Source organism: Ptiloglossa arizonensis, chromosome 3 (genome assembly GCF_051014685.1).
Source record: "Ptiloglossa arizonensis isolate GNS036 chromosome 3, iyPtiAriz1_principal, whole genome shotgun sequence".
Lineage (NCBI taxonomy): Eukaryota > Metazoa > Arthropoda > Insecta > Hymenoptera > Colletidae > Ptiloglossa > Ptiloglossa arizonensis.
Genome location: NC_135050.1, coordinates 11465178 through 11488654, shown reverse-complemented (window position 1 = coordinate 11488654; position 23477 = coordinate 11465178). Strand labels below are relative to the sequence as shown.

Here is a 23477-nt window from a genome sequence, read left to right as displayed (position 1 = left end):
GAGTTTCTACTTTCAGACGCAACAGGAATTATCCGTATTCGTCGATTCGTTCGCGAGAAGTGCGAGTTTGGAGCGAAGAAATGGTTGAGAAATGTGGTCCTTCGGTACGACAAAGGCCACCTACGGCTTCTGGTCGTCGATGAATCGAGAGAAGCAACAACAGCGAGCATCACGTCGACGTCGTTGTAATAACAACGCGCGCTCGCCGCGTGAGAAACGTTCGAAAGCATCCAGAGCGCTAAGCACGCGTCGAGCGAGCAACCAGCCGGGCAGCCAGGCAGACCGGCTGATTTACACTTATTATTAATCTAAATTACAGGGTGAGAAACCCGCGTTGCCCTTAAATTAGATCGCGGCAATAAAAGTAATCGCGTAACTCGCGTCGCGGACGCGTCGAGTTCGGCGCGTAGCGGACGTCGGGTTCGCATAAATCGTCGCCGGTGAGAAGAAAATCCAAATGATAAAAGGTTGTTCGTTTTCGCGCGGCTTCCTGCCCTCCTTCCTTTCTAACGGGTAAGAGGCGGCAATTATCCTTAACGAATTATGCGCCGACGGTCCAACGGGCAATTAGACGAAACTAATTTCCTCGATACGATCGAAGGAGAATCCGCCGCGCGGCGACGTACGTTTCCCAACCGTACCGTGGAATCTCGTTATCGGGACAACGGGCCGCGAACACGTTCCACTTGGAAACGATACCAATCGTCGGATGCCCCGTGAACGTTTTCTCGCGTCGACCGACGGGCGCCGATCGGGCCCGAGAACGCGTTCTTTTCTTTTTTTTTCCTCTCCAAGCACCGCGACACCTTGACCCAAACGATCGATCGCCGCGGCGATCCGAGGTACCTATTAGAGGATTAGACGATACTATACGTCTCCCGTGGGCGTGTTCTAAGGCGATCCGGGATTAATTTATTAGCCGATGCAATTATCCGTTACCCAATGCAGCCTCCGTGTACAAATCACGCGTACCGGCGCTCAACGTGTCCCGTGTCTGGTAACGGGCGATGTTGATTTAAGGCGGTAAGACCGCGTTATCTCGACGAAAGGTGCCCGCTACCGGTCTTAAATAATCGTTTAATTACGATCTTATTAAACGGTGCTCCGAGTCGACTCCGCGTGGCCCGAGCTAATCTCGCGCGTCCGAACGATACCGTCGATCCAACGAGGATTTGCACGTGGTGCCCGACGGAGTTTCTCCCGTGGCAAATGATAGATACAACCGAGTGGAAATTACACGTATCGTGGCGGATCGACGAGCACGGTTGCTTTAAAATCGTTTCAATTACAGGGACTCGAAATCGGTACAGGAAAGAACGGCCCGCACGGATTTAATAGCTTTCGAATGTACGCGATTCCCGTTTCGGTCCTGCGCTACCACGAACTGTGGAAAGGGCTCCAAGGGCTGACGCGTACTTTTTCATCGACTTTCGCGCAATCCTCGATAGTCGAAGAACCGATCGCAAGTAGATGGCCCGCTATCGTCGAGTTTGTCACCGATGTTGACCTTCTCGGTCGGCTGGCTTTTGCACAAGCGGTGGACATAGAAGAATCGACTTTATCGAGTAAACATCGTTAATTATTTCGTTATAGAATATCCCGTAGACGATCAGCCTTAAGAAACCGGGTACCATTGACCCCGGTTCGTTGATACTTACCACTGTGTAAAACCCGATGAAAAATTCAACGTCGTCCCTCGGGGCCACCCCTCGCGAGACCTCGAGTCGACCTACTGCCGTAGACAATACCATCTCGCGAAGTTTCCTATCTCCGGAGATGGAACGTTTCCAAGTGGAACAATGCGAACATCGGCTGCGAACTTCGCGAAGAGCGAGGGCAAACCGGATTCGTGTCGAAGATACAGAAACGTAGATTTCGCGACGGTTTCACCGTCTCTGAGATCGAGGTGAATAAACGTTCCGACGTTTCAATTCGATCGTCGACGATCGAGAAAGTTACGAATCGTTTACAGTGACACGAAGAATTCAGAGAAGAATTCATTACCGAGAGCCACTCGCACAATTGTACTCCGAGTGGAGACGCGGCCGAAGGACGGTCCGAATGTTCGATTAAGATGGACCAAACTGTGATCAATTTGCGCGTTCTTCCGTGACTGTGAGTCAGGATCGCGTCCCGAATCGCGTTGCCCCGATACGAACGAAATATTTCCACGAGTGGTCGTTCGTTGCGAAAGATTTCGGAATTACTGTAACTAATTACGATTCGAGTTTTGAATACTTCATCGACAGAGTTCGGTACACCGGTTACAAGCGCTACGAAAGATTTCGGAACGTACGACCACTGGTGGAAATATTTCGTTGGTTCCCGGAACGGGAAGTTCCCGTTCGGTGTAACTTTGGACGTGGACACGGCTCGAGGCGCGAAGCAACGCCCGTGGCGCGACAAAGCTATCGGGAATCAGCGCGTAGAACGCGTTGTTGGAAAAGATGATCCGGCAGGGGCCCGGGCGGGACGACGGAACGTAGCGCTACCATCCCACCGTCATCAGTTCAATTGTCACTCCGGTAGGACGGTGGTGAGAAAGCAGCTGCCACTCGACAGGAAGTTGTCACTCGAAAACGCCTTGGACCGGGCTGACGGGGCCCATAAACATTTACACCGCGGCAAATAGATAGCTACTTGGCGGGGCTCCGGGGCTCTGTTATTTTATTCGTGTACGCCGGTGCCGGCGGAAGAATCAAACAGGGGAACCGTGGGACTTGTTTCAGGCTGTGTGTACACGACGCCGGAGTCTTATGGGTAACCAGCGCTCGGCGTACTAATGGCAATTTACATGACCGTCCCACGGGGCCCCGCGAGAGTGGCAGAACAAATAAATACGGGGCCGGGGAACGATTTGATACACGCTGATCGCGAGTGATCCACGGCCTCGTATCTGCATAACTTCGCGTATTGTGAACGCGAACCGTTCGAGCTTGTACAGACCGTGGCGGACCGCGCGAAACGGCCGATGTTACTCCTAGACCGTGCGCGGCTCGAGGTGTATGCACATCCGAACGCGAGCACGTTTGCACGCGAAAAACTTTTTTCGTACGCGTCTCTCTCTGTGTGTGTGCATGTATATATATATATATATATATATATATATATATATATATATATATGTGTGTGTGTAGCTACGTATGTACGTCGTTTTGTTTATTTCGCGCCGTTTTCGCGATGCAATCGGATACACCCGTTCCGCCAGACCGAACGCCGCTCGAACGCGATGCATTTTCGTATCGGTTGTAAATTTCGCGAACGCCTCGGTTGCGTGCGCGAGCAGCCCGGACACGGCGCGTCAAGTGCACGAGACCCACGGGTAATGGGTTGCGTACACGTTGATCGAGAGTTACGTCTCCGATTCGTTTTCTTCGGTTTTTGGAACGCGCCTCGATCGGGTTTCGAAGCACGCCGAACAGAGTCCACGACGCTCGAGTTCCTCGTCGACGGAAAGAGAGCCCCTCGTCCTGACTCGTTGCGGTGCTCGTTCCGGTGTTCGTAGCAGGGACGGAGATTCGACAAGGGCAAGGTTCGAGGGTGATCGCGCGTCGAATCGCGCGATTCGGGCTCGAAAGGTCGCCACGGCGCCAGGATTCGCGGTGAAAGTTTCGCGGAGCGTCTCCTACGAAAGAAAGTATTCGAGTAAATAAGCAGGGGCTGGTGAATCGCGAGGAGGATGGAAACTTCTTTCCTCGTGTGTGGATAATCATACGTCGAAGCTTATTTCGATCAAGCGGACAGCGAAATCGTGAGTCGATGGACCCTAGCGTGAGAGGCTGACCTTATGATTGCTCGATGGATCGAGCGATGGCCCAAGGGCCTCGAATACGAAGACGTCGAGTCTCGGGCACCCTCGCTCGCTCTGTGTATCTCCTCGATGTTACACGGATCCCAGCTCGCCCCCTCTCTCGTTCTCCCTCTTTCTCTCTCTCTCTCTCTCTCTGTCTCTGTCTCTCCGCTACTTAATTTTTCCTCCGGGCGACACTTGTTTCGCGCGACCGTGACTCCTCGACCGATCGTCGTAATCGTTCTGTCGCAATACTTCTGCCGCTCGGCGAGAAACAACGAACGGTATCGACGAATCGGATCGAGAGAGACGAGTGGACACAACCAGAGGGTAAAACCTCGAACCGAAAGCAATCCCGTGACGCCTGTACGCGGAGAGAACGTCGCTCGAATCGGGTCGGTTGACGAAAGGCGGGAGAGACGCGAACGGTGAAAAAATACGCTGGAATCTCGTTACCAGGGCCGTAACGATTTCATTCGCCGGAGAGCGGCGGCATGTTCGGAGAAACGGTGTACAGCTCGAGAATTTAGAAAAAATCCGCGAGGGTGTGGTTCGAGCCCGATAGGACGACTGGGCGGGGACGATACCGTTCGATCGGCGCGTTCCTCGGGTCTTTGTCGACCCACGGTGTCCTTGCGGTATATCCTTCGTCCACGATCGAACCTGCTACGATAACTGCAACTGAACGCTCCTATATTTCCACGGTCCTCTTCCTATATCGTGTTATATCGCGAAGCGAAGTACACGAGTGCCACGTAGTCGCAGCGTTTCTTAGTTTGAGATTTTCAACGCTCGGAAAGAATACTTAAGGTTGAAACAATTCCGTGGAAGGATAAGAGGAATCGAACGTTGCATCGTCGAGGAATAGAAAATTCGACGTTTCGGTGTAGCGGGGGATGGTCAGTGACCTTGAACGGCCACTTGACTCGTTGCCAACAGTAGCTGTATTTAAATTTCCCGCGTTTCTCTTTCACGAGCTTTACACGCACAGAATATTCGAGTCTCGACGAATCACCATAGTATTCGATCGATGTCTTTGAGTTCCCGGTACGTAAGTACAAAGTGCGCAGCGATCGTTCGCTGGAATATAAAAAAAAAAGAAAAAATTCTACGCCGCGTCCAAAGGATCGAACCGACCCTTTCGTCCGTTTCGTCCACTCGACGTACTTCGTCCTCCGCCCACCGGACCACCATGGTTTTCCATCCCGCGAGCAATATACGAAAGCCAGAGGATACCTCTAATCGCCGCTACCGAGGAAACGATCAACAATGGACGTTCGAGATCCGTGGAACGAACAACAACGCGTTTTTCTCCAACCCCTCCGGCGATATACCCGACGATCTAATTGCAACATGTGCAACCGGCCACCGTTAATCCGGATCGAAATTAACCGCGCGTACAACGTAACCGGCGGCGGCCGTTGTTCTTTCCGGCACGGCGTATGAATTATCTCCGGCCTAACGAGCCCCCCTCTCCCCCCTCCCTTATCCGGCTGAGGTATTAACTTGTCCGCATTAGCATCTGGAATTCCCATTTGAACGATCCACGTGCCTGGGACCTCGAAACAAGTATCCACCGGCATAATGCATGCGGCGGTGGTGGCGGCAGTGGCGGTGGTGGCGGCGGTGGCGGTGGCTATCGATATATCTCGTAGGAATGCGCCAATTCTGGCGAGTGGTGAAGCGAAGCGAATCGCCTCCGCGAGATCCCGCGAGTGCAATCGCCGGTATATATCGTTCGGTGCTCATAAACCACTTTCCAAGTCGTGCTGCGGCGCTCATTGTTGCGCGATAACGGAGACCTCTTTCCAGGTGTCCCGACGCTGTGCGTCGTATGCTAATACCTCTGCATCTACCGTATACGTAGAGGGAAGGAGGGAGGTACGGAGACTACGGTTGGATTTACGGCGAATTAGACCGTTTCCACCGACTGGTTTCCGGAATCAGGACCAGATGGGCCGCGGCGTGAAAGTACAAGTTGCGTTTTGTCGCCGTGTTGTGTTTCTGTTCGAACGAACGCACCGGGACGCGTTGCAACCGTCCATTAACCGCTCGCGTGGTTTTTGCGCCGATCGGGCCGATGATCGATCGTCCCGATATCGGAAATAACAACCTCGATCGGCGAGCGCGGCTGAAAAAGAAGCGAAAGAGACTACTCGCGCGAACGCGAACGCGAACGCGGCCAGCCGATCGGTTAATTCCGATCAATTCGGTCGGATTAGTTCGCGGGCGTTTACGTTCGTCCACGATCCATTCGTCTTTACCTCGCTCGCCGGGGACGATCATAAATCGTCCGAGTCGCTACTTTCGCAGCGGACGCTTACGCATCGATACGCGAGACTCCGTAACGTTGATACGCCGGATCGGATACACCGGGAGGCGAAGTTACAAGGTGGCCGGTATCGGTAACGGGACACTGGGAGCTTGGATAGATTCCCAGGAACGCGGGAGGACACGTACGAGGATCCACCGTGTCACTTGAAAATGGTGGGGAGCCGTTTCTTGCGTAAAAGTAGCACGATCATTCGAGTACGTGGATATCCCAATTAGCGAGAGCGAGGAGCGGTTCGAGGTCGCTTACGACATTGCCAATCGAACCGTCTCTCTCTCGTCACTTATCAACGAACGACGACTTTTGGCTATCCGGTTCCTCGACTGAGTAGAGTCATCGGTGAGCTGTCTACACGCTCGTTTTCATCGTTGAAGTGAACCTTTCGCCTTACGATTCGCGTCGACAGTTTCCTTCCTTTCGCTGCTAGAAACTGGAATACTTTGCGAAATTTTTTACCCCAAAGGTAAAAATAAATCGTACTGTTACTCGGGAGTGTCGCTCTTTCGTTTCAATATCGCGGAACAGAGTCCAATTGACCGGAGTGCAGGAGACCCGGATTTTTGGTACACTGTCTTCTTTACCTTTGCGCTGTATGTTTGTTTTTTTTCACAGGGAACCTCGAGACGGTTTGAACGTTGTTCGAAGCGTTTCTCAACATCGTCGACGGTTACGAAATTATCCGAAGTCGATTTAAACCAGTCACCCTGTACATCGTCGAGTTGGATCGGCGTGTCTAGCTGTCTATCTCGAACGTGATTCGAAAGACTTCTGTCTAAAAGTCTCTTCGAAGTTGTCGAGGAAAACGATGTCTCCCCCTCCACGATCCATCGAGAGTTTGGGCGCGTAGACGTCGAAAGTTGTTCGGAAATTTGTCGCGAAGTTGGGAACGGTTGCGCGTTTCGCTTCGCGTAACGTTCAGAATGGTCGCTTCGAAGTCGAAACGCAACGCGAGAAACCGATTCTCGATTTTCTTTGCCACTTGAAAATAGCGAGGTAATTCTTTGCAGATAAATACGATACAAAATGTGAAATACGTTACTTCCCAGTTTCCTAATAAATGAAAATATTCCAGTCACTGTAACGGTGTTCGTCTCTTATTAAAAAGACCCTGTCTCTCCAAATTCCCATAGCGATTCTTCACTTTCTAACGGCAGTGATTATTATTCGATCGACGATCTTCCTTTTCTTTCGACGATTTCAAACAATTCCAGGATTCAGTCGTTTTCAGCGTTGTTATCGCGATTGAGAAATCTAGCCCCGCAGGTAAAAATTCTCGTCGCACGTCCGCGTCGTAAACCCCCTTGGAAAGTTGTGAATTACAATTGACGAGTTTTCTGGATAAAGGACCCGTGAGAGGAAGCGGTGAATCGAATAAATTGCGTCCAAGTTTTCTTGTCGTTTCCTTGGATCGTAAAACACGAATTGATCGCTCGTTCCTTCGAGTTTGTGCACGATTGGACCACGAACACTGCCTCGATCTTAATTAGTGGAATATTCGAACGAAAGAATAGGGAAGCGTTCTTGGACGAACGATGGTCAATTAAAAACGATGTACCGAAAAAGGGCTCGTTGAGTCACAGGTCCTTTTTCCAGAAAGCTCCTTGATCCTTTCAATGTTACGAACGCAGAGATGTACGTCCATAGAAAGCTGTCGGTGTGGACCATGGACGCATACAAGTTCGAAAATAATTTTCTCGTTGATCGATCGTCACTAGGGTGTCCATCGCGTGGATTTCTGTCGTGCGGAAATGGGAGACGGATGACGTTTCCAACGTCCCTTTTGCCGCTGCGGAGGAAACACAACAGGAGGGTGGCACGACGGGACAGATTCGCGCAATTCGATCCTGATAGGGCAAAGGTCCATTTAGGCTATCAACGAGCCAAGCTTGAAACGACTGCACCGTCGAAACACGAATGCACAGTGTTTTGTCGTCATTCCCAATTGAATACTTACAACGAACCAGAAACGAATCCCGTTTTCACGATTCGTTAACAACGATTTTTCAACGAGCTCGTTCAGTCCTCGTTCCGCGTAAATGTACAGTCGTAAAATGACAAAACGCTATAGACACGTATTTCGACGATGCAACGGGTCCGTTCGTGCTGCGAACGTGCCGAGGAACGACTGTATCGTTGAAACGCGGGTCGGTAGTGTTTTGTAATTATTTTCACGTGCTATTCCGTTAGTTGCGTAAAACCTATACCCATAGCCCGAACAAAACACGACGAGCTCGTTGAAGAATCGTTGTTAACGAATCTCGAACGAATCGCGCACAGAACTCGTCCCAGTATCCGTGTTCCTTCTTTACGTTTTGCAGGTACAGGTGAATAATCGGAAATAACGACGAAACACCGTCGACTCGTGTTTCGACTTTCGACGGTGTGTACGATATCGATGGTATAAATGGACCTTAACGCGGATATTTATCGCGGTGGTTATCGGACCGTGTGTTACGAGACTGAACCGATCGAACACGGCGGACACCGACAATGTTCAACGTTTCTATGATTAAACGGCCTTTGCGGAGGTTGGCAGAAACCCGCGAAGTTACGAAATAGGAAAGAAGTTTGCCTTGCTGCTGGATCGGCGTCGTTCTCGGTCCGCGAGCCGTTGATAGAGCTGTCCGCGTACGCTCGGAAAAAATACCCGGAGCCGAGCCGAGCTGTCCGGAACGCTCGAGCGAGGCAAATCGAAACAATCGAGTAGAATTTCTTTTCCTTCTATCATTTCTTTTTCTTTTTTTCTACAGTCGCTCCGAGTACTCCGGCATCGCGCGTCGGGTGTATCGGTCGTTGTTACATCGATGTATCGACGCGATGATATCGCGTATAACGATATCCATGTTGCTCGGCCGATATACCGATGTCGACACGAGGGTACAACAACATTACGAAACGAGGTAGCGACTTCCATATATTCGTCTATTCGTTTTCCGGTCCAACGGGAACGAGAAGTCTCCGATGCGAAATACAACGGACGAGATACAAGAGAAGAGAAAAGGTGCAAATGTGCAGAGTGTTTCGTTTACCTTGCACTCTTTAACGTTGTTCGATATTTTATATAAAAAGAATATACCCGTACAGAATCGTTCGAAATCGAAGCGATGAATACTCTCGTGTTTCTTCGTCTCAGGATCGTTCGGTCTGGAACGTAGTCTTTTTTCTAACGTAACACCGTAACGCGTATCGGGACGAATTTAACGACCTACGATACCGTGACTTTCAAACGACACCGAACGAAACAATCACGGCTACCGGCTAGGTACTCGCTACTAGCGAGGATCACAGGGTTCGTACCGATCGCGCAGAGGCAATCATCGAGGAGGTTGAACCGTACGTGTTCCGCGAATCACGGTGCACCTATACCGATCGTCAGATCGAACCGAAAGTTTCTCGCTCGGAGAAGAATCATCGCGTTTGCTCGCGTCGACTCGCGTTGCTAATTCGATGAATCATGGGAGCACCGCGCGAACGCACCGACGGAGAGAGATACCTCTTCGAGATAAACCGTGTCACGCGGGACGACAAGTGGTGCGCGTTTCTACAAAGCGCAATTTCTGTAACGAGCGAGCACCACACACACACACACACACACTACAACCCCCTTCCTCGGTCCCAACTGGCAACGCGGATCAGGGATTTCGTTTTATTATCGCGTGGTCGTTATTGGCGCGTAATGCGTGTTCTTAATGCGTGTCTCTCGTGAAGCTTCGCCGGAGTCGATGACTATCGAAGAGCGGAGGCACACGGGGTCTCCATAGCTCCGTCCACGGATCCTCGTGGCGCACTCGTGACAGAGGGAAACGCTGCAAGAAGGGAAATAGAGAGATCGGGATAAGCCGGCTGGCTGTCCACGGGGTAAACGACAGACCAATTATGCTCCCGGCGTGAAACTCTCTTTGCTTTGCGCGTTACGTTTGTTCGAGAGACGCTCGATCGTAACCGAGCGGGCGCAACAACGGAGAAATCGGGTACGAGTCGGGAACGTTGGAAGTTTTCTCGAAATTTTGAAAGGTACACTTTTCGAAGTCTAAATTCGAGGAGAGAGAGAGCACGGTAGCGACTTTGGATAGTCCTCTTCTCGCGTCGAGGTTTCTTAGATCGGTGAACACAATATTTCAGAAACTGGTTAAGCGTAGAGTAAATCAATGAAAAGCAACAAAACATTCCGTTTCCGTCCGAGGTACTTTTTAATTTCTTTCCGACGGTCCGAAGACAATACAGAAGTTTTTCGACAAAATACGTTTCCTTCCTCCGGAGTCACATCCTGTCGCCAGTTTCGAAGATTTTTCAGTTTTTTTTTACCTCGAGAAGCTACACTCGTACGAAACAACAACCTGGACTTTTTTCTCCGAGTTAACTTTTGCTCGTCAATCGGACGAGACAGAAACCACGTAGGAGATAAACTTTCCATCGTATTCTACGCTACAATTCGGTGCAATATCGGGATAAAATATATTTTCACAAATACCGTTCATTTATTAACAATAAAATATAACTTTTCACCGTATACACGGTGACTTTATGCTCGTTTGTTTCGTAGCCTGCGCAAGGTGCATCGGTTTGAAGTAAACTCGCAACGGAAAGCCCGTTAACGCGATAGCTGCCGCTATTTCGAGGTTTCGCGCCTATCGCGTTAACGGGCCTTCCGTTAACTCAAACCCGACCCACCTTGCGCAAGATATGAAATAAACGAGCACGGAATCTCACCGCGTGTACAGGGAATAATTAGCATAAAGTGCATCGCGTTGGAATGCAATCGCGACGTGAACCCCGTTAACGCGATAGAACGCTTCTATTTCGAAGCGAAACGCGGAAAGAATGTGAAACGCGTCTTCGTACGGGCGCGAGTAAGAATCGTGCGCGCACGGAATTCACCCCGCAGCTGATTTCTTTCGTCTACGGCGCTTTTGTAACGCGTTGGTCGCGTTCGGCTTTGAATTTCCCACACGGATGATCGTCCCTCCCCCACCCTCCGGGATAAGCGTTTGATCGCTCGGAAGATTTGTCGGGTCGCGCGGTTGGCGGTCGGCCAAACGAATTCCCGTTTATTTTTTCCACCGACCGGAAACACAACGAAAAGAAACGAAAAATCTGGAGGGTAGAGCGCGGGGGGTGGGACGACGAGGTCGTAATTTCGTAAAACTGCCTCGTAAAAATAAGGTCGCGCGACGCACGGATAATATTAAGCGGGCTCCTACGCCAGTGAGCGTGGATATGCGCGTGCATTAGCATAAGCCTGGTATGCGAGATAGTCGCGCGTAGGCGTGTATAGATACGAGCGGACGGAGTGTAAAAAAAACTGGAAAGAGAGTAAAAAGAATGCCGACAAAGGGGGGCGGCGGTGAGAGGCGAGCGGAATGCTGGAATGCGACGAACGAAAGGAAGAAAAGAATCGCGCGCGAAGAGCGAAAGCGCGCGGGTGACGCCAGCGCCTGTTTAGCGAGATTGCTCGTTTCGCGCAGGAACCAGCGAATTCGTAACGGCGGGATATTTTAAACGTTCTCGATACAACTCTTCTCGAAAACAAATGGTTCTCGATCGCGTACTGCGAACCTTCTTTGGGGTTGGCGTTCGAGAAAGCGTTTTTTGGATTTTCTTCGATCGTAATTATGAGTTCATCTCATAAGTAATGTCGTTTTTTGACGGTGACTTTTGGTGAAAAAAATTAAATCGTTTATTTTCAATAATCGATATATTGACCATCAGTGTCGATGGCTTTTTCCCGTTCATCGATCAACTCTCTTGTTACATTTTCGAAAAAGTTTTGAGATTTTGAATTAAAATACTCGTTTATTTAAAATTTCTTTTTCGAACGAAAAATGTCGATCGAAGTGCATCGAATGCCCCCGATAGACCGTCGAGAGAGCACTCTTTGAGCTACGTAGAAAGAAGTTTCTATAAACGCATCGCCAAGATGCGATTCAAGTGTTACTTTAAAGTACGATAAGAGACGACATTACTTATGGGATGACCTAATATTATTTTTCTTTATCGTCGCAATAGACTCGATCGAGTGCTCCTGTTTCTTCGGATCGTATTCAAGAGTCGAAAACTCTATTCCATACCCTCGGGCCATTTTCTTCGTAGAAAAACCTTGAGCGAACGAAGGAAAGAACGTTTCGACTCGTTTGCGGCCAATGAGACGAGTTTGGAAAATTTGGAAAATTTCGTATCGTTGACGATACTGTGCGTCATAGGTAGTTCGAGGCACACGCGGATTACCGATGCAATTCTTAAATAGGTCTCCGCTTGCGGATTATTTCGCGCTGGTATCGGTGAATCGACGTATCGGTAACTAATTCCGTTTCGCGATGCAAACGGGTTAAGGTTAACACCGTGGAGCACATAGAGGGGATAAAATGTATACCGATAAAATCGACGTACACCGCTCTCGTAACCCGAGACTGGTGGAAAAGTCACACGTGCGTCTATCGGGTCGGCGGAAAAGTTCGTATTTTGATGACGAGGTTAACGTCCCGAGTGACCGACCAAAGATATCGCGAGTAATGATTTTAAATCACGCAGAAGTCGGTTAAGACAACGAGTCCTCGATTGGCGCGTTCTACCGTTTACTTTTCTTGCGAATTCAAATTATAATATAAAGTCTATTACAACACACAGGGATCTCGCGTATTCGGTAGTAGGACGAATTGTAGATAGAAGAATTTGAAGTGAAAAATATATAGAAAAGTGTATAGTAATGCCACGGTAGTATCTTGTCTTTTGCGATTCTCAGATCGGAACTGAAAAAAACGAAGAGAAAGATAGGCACACCATTGACCTGGTCGTGCAACAAACGACCAAGGATAAAACGAGAATTCTCAAAACTAACATCGCCCATAGGCTAACATTGTCTGACACTCGTGACATCGTCACAACCAATCGGTAGAATTTCCCCGCACAGATGCGAGCCTTCCTGTAAATTTCTCGGAAGCCTCGAGAACGCGGGGCGTGCGCGAAATTTCCGGGTAAAATGTGTTCCGCGGGTAAGTCCGGAGCCACCACCGTGGCTCCAGAAGGGTGGAAGCGACCATGACTGTCGCGGCGTCGTTGAACAGTGAAACCGGAGCACCGGGAAACTATTTTCGAGGCGCGTGGCAGCGACGGTCGGTAATAAACGACGACTCGCTGGTGGATCGTGAGCGCGTGCAAGCAACCGCGGAGACGTCTTGGTCGCGAGCGCGCGAGGAACCTCGGGTATCCGCGGCGCGGGTAAACTGGTACCGATAAAGCCGAGGGAACCGTGCCCGCGTAAAGATAAGCCCGCGCGAGATAAGGTAACTCCGCGATTTAAACACTCCCGCTGCCGTTGGTACGTATCTCCACACGGACGAGAACTTTAACGCCACGCCTCATTTACATTTCCATCGGTGCCTCTTTAATGATCCGCGATAAAGCGACGTTGCTCGGTGTTCTCCCTACTTTTCCGATTCGTTTTTTCGATAATGTCGCCGCGGCCCGTTAGGGTCCGCCGGTTAACCGAATAGTCGCGCTCCGGTCCGGGCCCGAGCGGGGTGCAACTTTCGAATAGAAAATGATAAATAGATCGTCCGTATCGACGTGTACGATCTCTAATAATTGGACTGGATACCGACTCGCGACTCGACGATTTCCTTTTCGGAGCGCGTGTCCGGTTCAAATTGCAAACGGAAACGCGCGAAACGTCATTTTAAGCGAGGTGTTACGACTCGTGGACCACCGAGCCGGAAAATATACTCGGTGGTATTTCACGCGGAAGCGGCAAGGGCTCGGTCTTAAATTCCAGGTTCGTCGTGTACAGTTCGTGGCGGTTCGCTCCGAGTACACGTAACAAATGCAAAACTGTCTCACGGGTTGAGGGGCAACGACCTTCGCGGCGATAAGGCGCGTTTCAGGGGGAAACGAAAAATGAAAAGCGACGCGCACGTACAACGGAACACCGTGCACACCTTTGCGTGTCGTCGCAAACATCGCGAACTCGGTAAATACCGCGCTGACGATTCGTGTTTCGGTTGTTTTTTTCGGCGCGAGTCTCCCGTCAAAGATTACAAGTGCTCGATAACGAAGTTTCGCGCCTGAACGTAAACGGAACTTTCGTTGCACAAGTGACAAAAGAACGGACAGAAAACGGTTCGAGGTTTACGCGTCGATTACGCAATTACGATTAATTCCTTCGTCGTAAATTAATGGCTCGCGCCAACCCACTTGCGCGTACTCTCCGAGGGAACAATAGAAGACTCAAAATGGTCGATCGATCTCGCGCGAGGTAAAAGAGGTCTCTTTGTTGGAAGAGTTCTCCTCGCGTCGCTACGTGGATACGAATGCGTTGCCTCGCCAATTTTCATTGCCGGTACGAATTGAAAAAAAATAAAAGAAAAACGCTTCTTGGGTTCGTCTTTCGTTAATTCCTTTCGCTCTTGAAAATTAACGTTCGTTTCGAAGACGTGGCTCCCTTTCGCCTCGACGTTTCTCGAATTTCTCTCGCGTTCGTCCGTTACGGGAAAACACGCGTAAATCGTCGCGTCTGTTCGCTAATTACAGCCGCGATATCGCCACACTAGCGTTCCCGCTAACCAACTTCGACAGCGTTTCCGTTTTCACTTTTACCGGTTTCCGTTTCGAGAGGCTCCGGTACGAGGGTCCGATCCACGCGCAGAGATCCACGATTCCCGAATACGGTTGGAAAAAATCGCGAAACGCTTACCGAAAGAAATTTCCACGGAAGATCGGGCCGGCCAATCGACATCCGTCGTTGCTCGAAGCTTATTACACGGTCGAGTAACTTGGCCGGCGACACGCGATCAATTTCAAGCTTACGCCGGTCCAGCGAGCGAGGCGGAATGACATTCTTATTAGGGGAGCGATCGTTGGTAATATTCGACGCGAGAACGCGGTAACGAACGAGGTCGCGAACAATGTAAGGAATAATTTTCTAAAGCCGCCTATGAAAAGAAGTCACCGCGAGAACAAGGTATCATTAATTATATGCCCGTGTCCGGGCATGTTGGAATGCATATGCATTAGCATAAGCCCGATACGCGAGAATAGTCGCGTGTAGGTGTATACAAGCGTCTAAGGCACGAGGCCAACCCGATGGGGGATGGAAAGGATGGGGGAGGGTGGAGGGGAGAGAAAAGCGATTAAAAAAACGAGGGAAATGAAGAAGGAGAGCGGAGAAACGCAGACAGGGAGAAAGAGAAAGGGAAAAGGAAGCCCGAGAGGTACGAGGAACGAACATCGAGGAAAAGCGAGCGTATAAGGAAAGCGGTCCGCGCAGATACTCGCGCGGATGCTCTATAATCCTGGCGGATAAACGACGCAGAACTTACGAGGCTATCGTTCAGTTTTTTTTCATCGCCGTGAAACGCAACGGACGCAATTGGCGCGTGCAACCGGCGACGATCGCGCGTTTATCAGCGGCGTGGCAAAACCCCGCTGATAAAGCGGAAATCTTAGCCGTGCAACGCGCCACCGTCGCGGGATAAAAGCGCGGAATCCGATGACGCCGCGCGCGAAGCGTTCCCGTTACGATCGTTCTCGAGTTTCATTGCCCGCGCGGAAACTCGAACCGTATTTTATAGATATTTTGATAACTGTCCGCGAGCCGCGCGCATAAAACACACCAGCCGTTTTACAACCGTTTGGGGACGATCGGTGCGCGCGAGCGTGTTTGTTACTTTTTTTTGTTTTTTTTTTCGTTTCCAGTGCGACGACAACCCCCGCTTACCCGCGCGGGATTATTTCGAACCGTGACGTAGGTGGGGAACGCGCAGGTGATTTTCGAGAACAATGGCGCGGATTTATGCATTCTCCCGCCACGAATAAAGGAATTCTCTCGTCTCGACCTTATCGGTCGTGTGTCGTCCCTGAACGCCGCGACGTTCCGATCTCAACGCGCGAGTTTTACACTTCACGTGTTTTGTAACTGTAGCGGGAAATTATGCGAGCGGTTTTCTCTCGAGAGAGATACATCGACGATCTTCGCACCGGGCGATTCTGGCGAAACTTCGAATCGAACTCTCGGCGACAGATTGTGTACAGAGTGGCCCGTAAATTGTAGCACGAAACGTGTCGGGACGATTTTACTATCGGAAATAAAACAATCGGGAGTAACGAAATTTGAGGGGCGTTGTTTGCGAGGAATACGTCTCTGAAAATCGAGAACGCTCTTATGTCGCGTTCTTAATCTCGGTGTTAATGTACCTAAATGTAACGACTTCTGAAATCGATAAGGAAAGAAATATTTCCGAAGAAAGGAAAGAAAAATGTCGAAAAATCGACCGGAGAACCGAGCGAGCCGCGCAGGTGGTTTCACAGGGCCGGTTATCGGTCCGCGTTGTTACGCCAATGCGCTTTCGAACTTACGAGCATTAGCATACGCTTGGTATGCGAGGTGGTGGCGCGTAGGTGTATATAGACACGGGGACGCGAGGCACGAAAATGGCAAAGGTGGCGAAGAATGAGAGAAAAAATAAGCGAAACGAAAACGATCGGATGGTAAACGGTGACGAATAATCGCGCGCAACGAAACGAAAAGAAGCGATAGAAAAGATCCGCGCACGAACACCCACCGATCGATGTACCCGCCGACTCGTGTTCCCATTATGTGGCGGGGAAGCTGATTCTATCCGCGTCTAGCGGCGCGCGGTAACAACGACGACAGCTAACAATACTTAGTAGCACGTAGAAGCACGTAAGTGCATGGAAACGCGGGGTAACACCGCTGGAACTCGAATAGCTTCTATAAGGAACGCGGTAAAGCAACGCCGATAAAGCGGGAACCGTGGTTGCGTAAAGATAAAGCAGGCGATACGCCGGCTTCTCGATTTAAACGTACCGACGTTGCACGTACGCGAGCATTCGTCCGCGCGAGAACTTAACGCCATGTCCAATTTGCATTATCGTCGGCTTCCCCTAACGATCCGAGATACAACCGGCCGGCATAACAATTCCGTTTATTGCGGGCCCGTTTATGTCCGTACGTCGCCGATCGGAATCCTCGCGACCACGGGGATTGAAAGCTGCCAACCGATCGGCTCTACCTTCGCGTTTCAACGGACACTGGGATAATACAGCCTTTAAGACATCGTTAAACGCGTTTCGAATCGATGTAAACGGTAAGCTCGAACGGGAGACAAGCCCGTTAGGCGCGATCCACCGGCGGTAACGATCTACGACGATTATCTTCCGAAAGCGTTGGAACACTACGACTTGGACCGATGCAGCCCTTGAGAAGTCGAGACACGGGGGAGGGGGTTGTTACTGGCTTGGATATTTTTCGGTTGGTGTCCCGACGTCACTGGTACGGTCTGGTGGTTCTATCGTCATGTCCCGCTGCATGACTATTTTTTGTAAAGTTCAGATTGTAACGCGTAGTTTATTATATGCGGGATTATGGAATTGTTCAGCACAAGAGAAAATGTAAGTAGGACGTTTAGTTTTAGATAGATATAATACGGTCGTGCAGCGGAGTATGGTTACGAACAACTGAACAGATTGTAACGATCGCGTCGGCACACCAACGGAAAAAATAGGAAAGCCGGTATCGAGCTCATCCACCATTCATTGACTTCTCGAGTACTCCATGGTTCAATGTCGTTGTATTCCAACATTATGATATGCAGGGTTCTCGCGTATCCAGTAGTATAGTTTTTGTACCTATGAGAATACAAAGTCCGAAGGAACACATGTACAGTGATGTGCCTTGACGTGAACGACGACAGTGTCGCGTGGACTTGGAAATCGAATAGAAAAAATCCAAAAGAAAAATAGCCAAACCGTTGACGACCCTTCCGCGCCAATACGGAGACAGTCCTTAAAACTGCCATCGACCATTCGCTATCGACAACTGGCACTCTTAGAATCATTGTTGCATTCGTTCCAACAGTATTATCTTCTACTGTTTAAATAAACGTTCCATTTACTTTTCTCTCGTGTTCAACGATTCCATTATTCCGCAGAAAGTACATTTTCCGTGCGTAACGAGCGCGAAGTTCGTTTTGCTCGTGTACGGTCGCGTGTGGGAATCAGTGTCTCGCGGTCGTTGCTCATCGACCCGCGTGGAAGACAAAGGACGCGTGCAGGTCTTCGCGAAGTAACGAGAGACAACACGGTGTCCGATTTTCTCGCAAGACCACCACCACCAGTACACTACGGCCCGGCTGACTCTACGAAAGGCTAGAAGCTATCGTTTGGTAATTCAAGATCATCGGAAGGAAGACGATTCCGCGTGAAAAGTAGAAAGAAACTAATTTCGAAGCTCGCGAGTTTACGCCTGCGCGGCTCGTGTACGCTTTTCCAGAAGCTAGGGTGAAGATGTAGTTTCCGTGCGCGACACAGAGAGGACTCGATCTTCGAACTCTGCTGTATCGTGGCAGCAACAAACTACTACCCTTTGTCGCGTCAATGTAGCTCGAACAACGCAAAGTCACGATCGACCCGTCCAAGCGATCACCGGAACTCTTTCTCCCCGAAGTCCTATGTTCGAAAATGGCTACCGTTCGAGACAATCGCATTTCCAGAGTCGAAGCAAGAAATCTGTTTACCTATCTCCAACGAGGACCCTATCGTTCCAGTCGCAACGATGCACGGAAAGTGGACAACGAAGCGAAAAATATTTCAGCCCCTGTTGGACGGTTCAATCGGGTTCTCGACGATTCACGAGTAATCGAGGTGTTTCAACAATGTTTACTTTGGAGTTTAATTGACACTTACCGAGACAGGTGATCGCATGATCGGCTGGCGGTCGTAGGACGTTTCGAGCCCAGGCTGCCCTCAAGACCTCGAGGGCACAGGGTGGTCCACCGACCATCAACACGCCAGGTGACACGTGACCCTTGTACCTGAGTTGTCGGGTTGCGTCCACCAAGGCTGCGTTCCACCAGCATTTGGAGTTCGCCTCCAAGAAGCTCTGAAACGAAAGAAAAATTTATGAAACAACCGTATTATACCCTGTATGCCTCCTACGCGTAGACGCGCCGCGTTTATTTCCCCGTAATTTCTTTCCAGGGCGGTGCGTAACATATGGACGTGTGCGTACATAACTTCCACAAATTGTCTGCCTACAACTAGACGGTGCTACGTCTTCCATTATCGGGATGACGGTCGTAGACGAGATAGAATCTTGGGATTCGTCCTCTAAAATACGACCGTGCCGCTAAGTGTTTACTGCCGCGGGGTTGCCCGGAGCACCCTCTCTCACCCTTCCCGTAACTCGAAGCGAAACTGTGCCACCCTCGTAGTTTTCCTCGATCCCCGGGCAGTTACGAATCGTATATACACTACCGGCCAAAAGTTTCGGACCACTTTGCTCTTTATTGTATTTTATGGTACAATCACCGGACAGTGACCCCGAAGGTTACGTTAATCCGTGTTTGGGAACCAACTGCAGGAATTACATCGTCACCGTTCCTGTCTCTGTACTTTTTGCTTTAGAAATGTCAACGTACGCTGTTAAACCTCCCGAATCGTATACTCGACCATTGGGAATTATCAACGTCGACAGAAGGTTCGTGGAACGTTGGAAAAACTTTGCTCGAGATACAATGGGAAAATGAATTCGAGGAACGTTTGCGGCCGGTTCGTACGAGAGAAGTGGATGTAAACAAATGCGCGTGGTCGACGCACGGACAAGAAACTACCGATTAATTATTCGTTCGCTGTAACGTGGAGAAGCTCGTTGTCGGTATCGGTACACACCGACTTGAAAATATGCAATCGTTGCATTTTAGAAATCTCGAAGTCAACGGCTCGTGAAGATCCGATCGTTTTCTCCGACCCTTTCCTGCGGTCGCTACGAGAAACGGTCTTTCCTTTCTACCAATTTCAACGAAAAAAAGGAGAAAGTCTACAACGTTTGGAAAACATTAAGATTCATTTATTATTAAGATTTCCGTCCGGCCTTGCGCGCAAAGACCTTCGATAATTGAGCACCGTTTGCCAGCCAATAACCGTAGCCGCAGCGCGATCGATTGCGCGATCGTTACGCGAACCTTTTGTTTTTCTCCGAGCGACTCGTCTCGTTGGACCGATCGCAGAATCGTTCGAGCATCGAACAAGTCCGAAAGAGGATATTTCGAACACGGATCAAAAATTATTTCACGGTCGAATTGATCACGCGCCTCCCGAATTGACGATATTTGAAGCTGCGTTATTCAAATATTTTCGGACAACCTGTATCCCCGGGAAAATAAAACAAGACGCTCTCAATACGACGGAAAATTAATTTTCCCTTCTTCGATGAACGGGGTGCACAATTTTTCTCGCGCGACGATTCGAAACTTTTGTTCCATAGTGTATACGTAGGCTCGAGCCACGACGTGGACCGAATAAGCCAGACACTCGTGAACGAATGGCCCCGCAGGATTTTCCACCGACTATTGCCCGACCCAAAGCCCCTTTTTTCCTTTCGTCTCCCCCAGCGTCGTTCTCTTTCCGCCCCGTTCCCCCGCGTTTCACGGTAAACCATGAAATTAGAGAGAAGTGTCCGAATCGATCGACCGATACGAGCCACCGTGATTCATTGCGTCCTCCGCGCGGACGGAACTGTGCATTATGCTTTTGTCCCTTTCATGATGTCCGTCTCTACACGAGATAAGAGGAGGAGAGTTCACGCGCGGCCGTAAATCACGGGCGTAATTTCAGGCGCCGTCGCGCCGCGCCGCGCCGCGCCGCGCCGCGCCGCGCCGCGTCGGGTCGCGTCGCGTCGCACGTAGCGGTTTACCGGAATCGGGAATTAATCGTACCGTGCGTACACAACAAACTTGTATACAATGTTTTATGTAATGGGGATAGAAAGTTGATCTCTCCTTACGCAATGTATTATAAGAAAAGAGGCAAGGACTTGGTTCGGAATTGGTACCGATAAGTGCGACCGGCTCTTATTATCATTATTATTATTATTTATCTTTTTTTCTATCGAAAGCGTTATCGCGATAACGGCCATTCTCGCCTCGCGCCGCTTTCAATTCACCGCGAGGATACGTTTTTCCCCGCGTTAAGAACGAATTAAATCGTTTTTATACCGCGAGAGGAACGCCACGTTTCGTACACGTATCTCTCTCTTTTCTTCACCGATGGCCAATCAAAGCGACGACGATGCATCGCGAGAGATTCGTTGCTCCGCGGACGGCGAACCGGTGCTCTTTAATTTTCAACGCGTTTACACGGTCCGAGCCTCGTTTGAAATTTTATTGCGAGATCGCGGGAACGTTTCCAAGCGGGAAGCGGTAATCGTGAATCTCGTACGCTCTCCGCAGTGTATTTCGTCTATTTATTCGAGAGGCCTCTTACAATTCACTTGCGGTACTTTGACATCGTTAGTATCTCCTTTGAAACGTCAGGCCACCACTTTTGAATCGATTTAATTTCTAGCTGCTCGTTTCACGGCATCCGGTGCTATCGATTATCTTACGACCAATTTGGTCCAGAGACCCACGAACCGCGCTTTTTCTTCCATTTTCTCGCCCGATCTTCGCGCATCGATCCCGCAACGCGCCGAAGGACCCTCGTGCACGCGGACCCGACTCGCTGCACCTGACAGGACATTTTTCACCGCCGGAGCACCGATTGAAAACGCTCGACGCCGCTCCTCCCAGAGGCGTCGCGAATAATTCCACTGTGTATCGAGCGTAATGGTACTCGTGCTCACGAGCCGTGACTCCTTCGCGAGTGGCACAGAATTTCGAGCGAAAGCCATTCCACGTGCGTCGAGGACCGAACCGTTTCTCATCGAGGATCCCTCTGAATTTTTTTTACATTTCTTTCGTCTTTCTTCGTTTTTTTTTTATTTTCAACGTCACGGATCCAAATCTCGCAATCTCGCCATCTGCGTGTCCGAACATAATCACTCGCGTTCGTTTCACCCTACGATAAGCAGGTGCGATCTTTTATTTTTTAATTACGAACGAGCAATCGTTTCTCGTGATACTTCGCAGAGAGTTCAATTTCGTGCGATTCAATTAAAATACAGCTAATCTACATTAGACAGCAGCAATGTATTCCACCGGGTGTCCACCAGACACCCCTGTGCGCCTACTCGAGGGTTAATCGATGGAAGGATTATTCAAATATGGCTTTCGAAGGTATTAAAAGTGTAAGACCCGGTTGAATTAGAAGGCTACGCGGCAATGTATACGTTAGAGGACCGCTCCCTTGAATGGGAGAGTCCCTGGTGTAAGTGGGATAAGCAAGGTCTGCCGTGTACTTGTCTGAACGAATGTGCCCGAACGAATGATATAAATCGACCTTTCTTCGGCAATGCGACGTCGGATCGCTTGTCGTATACTCCGAACATACTTTCCTCGGATGTAATCATTCCACGGTCACCTTTAGATCTACCAGTCTCGCGACCCTCGATGGAAGAAAGACCCGATGCGAGACGTTTGGTCCCACCCTGTTTCAAAACCGAATAGAACTCTATAATAAATTCATCGATGACCAGGTCATCGTCTAATCTCGACTCTTCCGAATCATCGACCATTATTTTCGTTTCTGTCGAAGCTACAATCTTTCGTAAAATAATTCGTAAGGTTACTTTACCAAAATGATAGTGACGACCCTACAACGAGCACCCCGGTTTCGAAACGTTTCAATTCCCTTTTGAGAATCGGATTCGATCTATCGGCTAGGATCGTCGTTCTAACTCGTGGTTCTTCTCCCTTTCGATTAGACGCGCGTGCACGACGGCTCCTCGATTTCGATTTCATCGGTGGTTTTTGCGTTTCGCCTAAAAATAGCACCGGCGCGGAAATTGTTCCCACCGTTGAAGGTAATTCAGCGTCCCGTTAACCGCAGGAAGCAAACGTCGGCTTTTAAGCTCGGGACGTAACGTTGCGCAGGAACCGAAAGCGAACGATTACGCTCGGGCCGCGAAATCGCTTTCTTCCGAGTACGGAGCGGTGCGGAGCGGCGGTGTGCGCAGCGGAGCAAGAAAAATGAGGTTTCGCCGAGATCGGAAGATGTCTCGTCCTCCTCGCGAGCGAAAGGGATCGGTGGAAAAGAACGAGTCTCTCGCGAGATCGATCGGTAGCTCGGTCGTTGCAAACTCACCCACGTGAGACACGCGAGCCAACGTCCGTGGAAAGATGGCGGCTTGACGCAATCGAGAGCGGCTTCGCCCGCCGAAAACCAACGATTTGCCAATCGCGTCCCGGCAACCCCCGAGTACGATCATCGAGAGATCAGCGTTCATCCTTGGGAACGCCTTGACACGGATAAATCTGTTAAATCATCGCGTTAAGTAACGCTTTAACGAAAGGTGAAACGGTGGCTCTTTCGCGGATTTCGTAACGCGAAATGTGGCTCCAGGACGAAGTCTTTTCGTGGTTGGTCGCGCAGCTTTTCCGCGAGCGGATCGGGGAACTCGAGTGTACC

The 23477-nt window shown here is 50.0% G+C and overlaps 1 protein-coding gene across 3 annotated transcripts in view; it reads right to left on the bottom strand.

Moving 5' to 3' along the window:
* Positions 1-23477, bottom strand: part of Knockout (Stork-head domain-containing protein knockout) — a 171560-nt gene that overhangs the window by 48802 nt on the left and 99281 nt on the right. For all 3 annotated transcript variants that reach the window (XM_076306015.1, XM_076306017.1, XM_076306016.1), the window contains exon 3: positions 18819-19014. In XM_076306015.1, the coding sequence (XP_076162130.1) occupies positions 18819-19014 (196 nt within the window). The remainder of the gene's footprint in view (positions 1-18818; positions 19015-23477) is intronic.